This window comes from Aulonocara sp. 'chitande type north' Nkhata Bay, linkage group LG18, assembly GCF_057382095.1.
Source record: "Aulonocara sp. 'chitande type north' Nkhata Bay isolate Kocher_YH1m ecotype deep benthic linkage group LG18, A_spYH_male_GT1.1, whole genome shotgun sequence".
Classification (NCBI taxonomy): Eukaryota; Metazoa; Chordata; class Actinopteri; order Cichliformes; family Cichlidae; genus Aulonocara; species Aulonocara sp. 'chitande type north' Nkhata Bay.
Genome location: NC_141361.1, coordinates 17,589,870 through 17,595,847, shown reverse-complemented (window position 1 = coordinate 17,595,847; position 5,978 = coordinate 17,589,870). Strand labels below are relative to the sequence as shown.

At 51.6% G+C, this 5,978-nt stretch overlaps 1 protein-coding gene across 1 annotated transcript; it reads left to right on the top strand.

The window, feature by feature from the left end:
* The first annotated feature begins 1,576 nt into the window (after nt 1-1,576).
* Nucleotides 1,577-3,696, top strand: LOC147308323 (uncharacterized). The gene has a single exon (XM_086273203.1). It carries the CDS (start codon nt 2,449-2,451, stop codon nt 3,646-3,648), a length of 1,200 nt encoding a protein of 399 aa, XP_086129329.1. The 5' UTR covers nt 1,577-2,448; the 3' UTR covers nt 3,649-3,696.
* The last annotated feature ends 2,282 nt before the right edge of the window (nt 3,697-5,978 follow it).

Below are 5,978 nucleotides of genomic sequence, written 5' to 3'. Positions count from 1 at the left end.
TACAATTATCCACAAGTGCACTTGTTTTTTACCAGTGAGCATGAGCTTTGTCACCGATTTCCTAATGCTGTGTCATTTTTTTTCTCCCTTACAAGAGCACGACCTCCTGTCGAGTTTAACATTTTATCGTGTTTTTTTCCCATCGCTGGCCATTTCTGTTTCGGAGCGCGATGGCCGCGTGTGAAGTTGCCACTCAGAGAGCCATTAGGGCCTGAAGTGCCACGCTAAGCTGTCATGTCGTGTCAGCTGCTCCTTTTGTACTCATTAATTGTTGAGAGAAGTGTGTCACATCCTGTCAGGCTGACTGCTGGTGTCCCTCTGGTCACCCCTCAATGCCCGGTGCCCGCTGATGCTATTGTGGCAGCGCTGGCCACAGAGGAGAGGAGATGTGGCCCTGCAGGATGTGAGACAATACTGGGAAGGAAGAGGAGGGAATCCCGGAGCTGTGTGCAGAAGCCCGGTCAGCCGGGTGTCTGTGAGAGCACTCCCCTGTGACACCCTCCAACCCCACTTCCCCGGAGGATAGACTTTGTCATCCTCTGCATTTTGCATGGCCAAGGAACGAGACTACAGATTGCTTCTTGTCCAGCTACTTTGCGGTATTATTCATTTTTAATTTAGGTGTTCCCATCACTTGGTTGGCTTCAGAAGCTTTATTTAAATGCCCGTATTTAGCATTTATACGCAACATTGAACCTCTTAACAAGTGGTTTATGACACTAATGTAGACCGAGGACAATGGACATATTGACTCACACTTCCTACACTTGTACAATTCATGGTTTTGTTATTAATAGAGGTAGGCCCATGATTTGGCCCAAAACTTTAAGTTTAATGTGTTTAAAATTAGATATTTGTAGCATCCAGGTTCATTTATGATAATAATTTTTGAAAAACTCCCTTTCAAGTTTACTTACATCAGCAGAGGGAGCAATGTAGAAATGGTACTTTATATGTTTTTTAGACTTAAAACCAGCAGAAACCTCTGGTGCTAAAATACGAAGCCAACATAGAGGTGCAGTTTCTCAAATGACCACTTGAGGCTGACTCCAAAAGTAAGTCCATCCCCATAGACTCCCAGCAGAAATGAAAGCCACTTTTGTTAGCTAATTTCACAATTCCTGACATTTCATAGTTGTGGAATCGGAAAGATTTTATGGGACTCACAGGTTTGCAAAGGTGCATTTGAACAAACCACAATATTTCTGTAACAGTGTCCTTTGGATTAGGATTCAACTTTATTGTCATTACACATGCATGAATACAGGGTGACGAAATACATTTGGAAAGATGAGACCAAACCGGAAATGTTTGACTATAATGCAAAGTACCATGTTTGGAGAAACATTAACACTGCATATCAGCACAAACACCTCAGTGGTGGAGGGGCGATGATTCAGGCACCTTCAGGCATCTCACTGAAATGCTGTGGGGGGACCTTAAGACAGAATAAACAAATGACCAAGGATATCACTGAACTGAAGCAGTGTTGTAAAGAAGAGTGGGCCAAAGTTCCTCCAAAACCACCTGAGCGACTGGCTCTGTAAGCTCTTTAATCATGGCGTTGTAACAAACCTTTTGGGTTATAGCACCACTAGGGGGGGTTGCCCAACTATTGTAGTAGCTGTGGGGGTCTCCTAGTGGGTGTGTGAGTTGTTAGCGGCAGCCATTTCATGCTGCTCATGTTCCATGCTCCAAGAAAGCACCTTACTTACTGTTGTGACAAGCTGGCGCTGGTGGTACCAATCCCCGCGCATGTAGGTTCGGACGAGTACAGCCGAGGAGACCTGGCTTATAAAGTGTAATGTTGCTGACGGCGAATAAAGGTCTGTTATTGGATTTAACCGACTGGTTCCGTGTTATCCGGCTAACCTCCACACCACATGCCCGCTGGACCGGCTAGCCGCTCCTTCCTCGCCAGACTGCTGTTACAAAGTGGCGCCCGAACATTGTTCTCTGGATCTTCATCGTCATCCGGACCGACAGACGGTGGGCTCGGATGTTTTTCAACGATCGACACTTCGGCTGAGGTGGCGTGTTTTTTTTTCTCTTCGTCTGGCTGTATTGGCCGGGCCGATAGGACCCCGTGAAGGAGCCGACCCCCCGGGATTTCAACGACATTTGCAGGCATGGAAGAGCGCCGACCCATCGCTTGACACGCTCGCCTGCGAGGGGGAGTACTCCGTGAGTAACTGTACGGTCCGTCGGACCGCTAACTCAGTGCTATTGGACCGTTACGACATCGGCGGTGCTAAAGCTAAGGCTAACGCTACAGTGACTTTGACTCAGTGTTCATCCAGAGGGACGTTTTGTTTTGTGTGAAGCATCAGAGTGTGCACGGACGCTCTCTGTCTGATGGATATTAACGCTTAGGTACTCTGTGGGAACGCTCTTTCACTTTGCCATAACTTTTGTGAGAGAGAGAGTGGTTTCGGCCATACTTTTGAAATGGCGTCCCACCCAGACACAGGCAGCGAGGGAGACGGCTGCGACTCAGATGCTGAAGCTCCCAGCCTGACTAAGTACATCATCCCTCGCTCTACCCCTCATGACCTCAATCTTAAGGTGGAAAGCTTGCAAGAAGAGGTGGAGAAACTGCGAGTCTGCTTGCACGATTCGCTGGAGCTACAAAAGAGCCTTCTGAAGCACTTGGATGGTGGCGCGAGAGGGGAACCGGGGGAGCAAACACCTCCTCAGAGAACCCCCAACCCAGTGGCTTTTTCCACGCCATTCACGCAGAAAGGGATTAACACAGAGCCCCCTCCGCTTCTCCAGCGTCAGTCGGCGGAACTCTGCAATACATCAAGGATGATCGCCGCAGCGCTGCACCAGGCCAAGCTGGAGCCCCCAGTGTTCGCTGGTGACGGCGGAGTGTCACCAGAGGAGTGGCTCCAATCAGTGGATAGCTACAGATCGTCGCTGCGCCTAACCGACTCGCAGGTTCTGAGTGAGCTCCCTCACTTCCTCAAGGGAGAGCCCAGTAAATGGTTTAGGGCCCTCAGCTCTCACATTACTACATGGGCACATTTTTACCAACTTTTTGAATCAGTGTTTGTGTCAGCTGATAACCAAGAGCATGTTTGGCGGGGCATCCTCGATCGCGTCCAATCACTAGAGGAGCCCCTCCCAACGTTTGTAGCTCACATGCTCGGTGAGTTTAATAAGCTAAGGTGCCCGCCGCCGGAGCATGAACAGATCGAGCTCATATGTAAACATTCATTGGAGAAATATCGGGTTGCGTTGTACGGTACGCCGGTCCCGTCGGTTATGGACCTACTGCTTCGCGCGCACGAGCTCCACACAGCCTTAGGTCCAGTTGGCCGCTCAACCCCTACTTCATCTCCTAGTGTTGCAAGCGCGAGAGAACCACATTGTTTTAAATGCTCCCGCCCAGGGTTTACCACACGCACGTGCCCAAGTTGCACCTGGGTTGCCCCAAAAGAACGAGGTGCTGCCAGACCCAGGGCAACCTCCCACCGACCTCTTCCAGGACCACCACCGGGCCTGGAACTGGCCGATGCTGAGGGGCTGGATTCACTGCCGGCAGCTCGTGCGGCCAGTCAGCAGTCGGGAAACCCCCGGGGGGGGGGAGGACATTTTAATGAGGCAGCCTTCCCCCCATTCACAAAGTATGCCTCGCCCGCATGATGCCCACCAGATTGTGCAAGGCATTGTGGGGCACATGGAAGATGTAGAGTCTGGAGCACACTGGAACACCCCACTGAAAGCCAAAATTAACTTCAACTCAGTGGCAGTGAACGCTACGCTAGATACAGGGGCATCCCTGTCTGCTGTGCGGGCTGAACTCATTTTGGAGAACAACTTGTCTCCCAGCAGGACCCACCAGTGGATGGGTCCACCGGTGAGCCTAGTAGACGGTGCTCGCTGTCTCCCGGAGGGTGTTACATGGCTGCTCATAGGGTTCTTGAACAAAAGGTTTTATCACCGGTTTGCTGTCATCCGCAACTTGTCGTCCCCCTTTGTCTTAGGGATGGACTTTATGAGCAGGGCCTCTTTGACAATCCACATCCCCTCGAGAACCGTAGTTATGGACGACAGTCCATGCCCAGGCGCGGATGAAGAGGAGGGTTGCTCAGTTGATCTGTTGAGCGATGATAATGTCATTATGACGCTTGACATGGTAGAGCCCTCGCTGGAGACCAAAGCTCTGGAGGCAAACCTAACAGATAGTCAGAGAGAACTATTAGTTGTCCTCCTTGAACAATTTAGCTGCATGTTTGATGGTCATTTGGGCCGCACGTCTTTAACTGAACATGTGATCGACACGGGAGATGCGAGGCCTATTAACCTCCCCCCATACCGCACCTCCCCTGCAAAGAAACAACTCATTGAAGAGCAGGTCCAGAAAATGCTGGAAGATGGCATAATTGAACCGTCCATGAGCCCCTGGGCCGCACCTGTCGTGATCGTTAACAGGTTGGGCGCTGACCCACGGTTCTGTGTGGACTTTAGGGGGCTGAACCAGGTGACTCGGAAGGACTCATACCCCTTACCGCGGGTCGATGAGTCTCTCGACTTCCTAGCGAGAGGTCGATTCATTTCAACATTGGACCTGGCGAGGGGTTACTGGCAGGTGCCGGTCTCAGGGGACTCACGTCCTAAAACAGCCTTTGTTTCCCATTGTGGGCTGTTTCAGTTTCGCGTGCTCCCTTTCGGCCTCTGCAACGCACCAGCCACCTTTCAGAGGCTGATGCACAACGTCCTCAGCGGCCTTGTTTACAAGACATGTGCTGTATATCTGGACGACATTGTGGTTGTGTCCCCTACCTTCGAACAGCATTTGTTGGACCTGCGGGAGGTCCTTGAGAGACTTAGGTCTGCGGGTCTCTCATTGAAGCTTAAGAAATGCCAGTTCTGCCTGAAGGAGCTCACCTTCCTGGGCTACCGGGTTACCCCGGATGGCATTAAACCGGACGATGACAAAATCAAGGCTGTGATGCAGTTCAGAACTCCGTCCTCAATGAAACAGGTGCGGCAGTTTCTCGGTCTGACGGGATACTACCGCAGATTCGTAAAGGAATATGCTCGCCATGCAGAACCTCTGCACGCCCTGACAAGGAAGGATGTTACCTTTCAGTGGGATGACAGGTGTCAGGAGTCCATGGACTTCCTGAAACAGAGCATTGCGACAGCGCCTGTCCTGTCACTCCCTGACTTTTCCTGGCCTTTCTTCATCCATACGGATGCATGTGACCTTGGCTTGGGGGCGGCCTTAATGCAGAAGGATGCAGAGGGTAGGGAAGTAGCGGTCGCTTACGCAAGTCGAGCTCTTCACAAGGCAGAGAAACCATACTCTACGCCAGAAAAGGAGTGTCTGGCTGTGATTTGGGCTTTAGAACACTTTCGTCCCTATGTGGAAGGGCTTCATGTGACGGTCTTGACTGACCACAACAGCCTTAAGTGGCTGATGTCACGCCCAAACCCTACTGGCCGGTTGGCGCGGTGGTCCCTGCGCTTGCAGGACTTTGACTTTACCATCGTACACAAGGCGGGGGTACACAACAGGGTGCCAGACGCTCTGTCTCGCAACCCACTGCCTGCACCAGAGGGTCCTCCTATTGAAATCTTGCCGGAGCATGCTGTCATGTGGGGCATGGATCTTCGTGCCCAGCCTCCCCTTTTGTTAGAGGACCGAACACAACTAAGGCAGCTGCAGTTAGATGACCCAGGTGCAGGTCCAAGGCTCCGAGACCTGGAGTGTTCCCCCAATCTGGGTTCGGACGCCAGTCCTTCACCGTCCTTGGTGGTCAATGACGGCCTACTCTATTACCGAGGCCCGAAACATAAGCGCAGTCTTCGGCCCCAGGAGGAGCTGAAGCTGTATGCTCCTACGGCTCTCCGGGGTACCCTGTGCGGTTATTATCATGACCACCCTACAGCAGGTCACCTGGGGATTGCTAAGACACTAGCGAGAATGCAGTCTAGGTTTTACTGGCCCAAGATGGCATCGGAAGTTA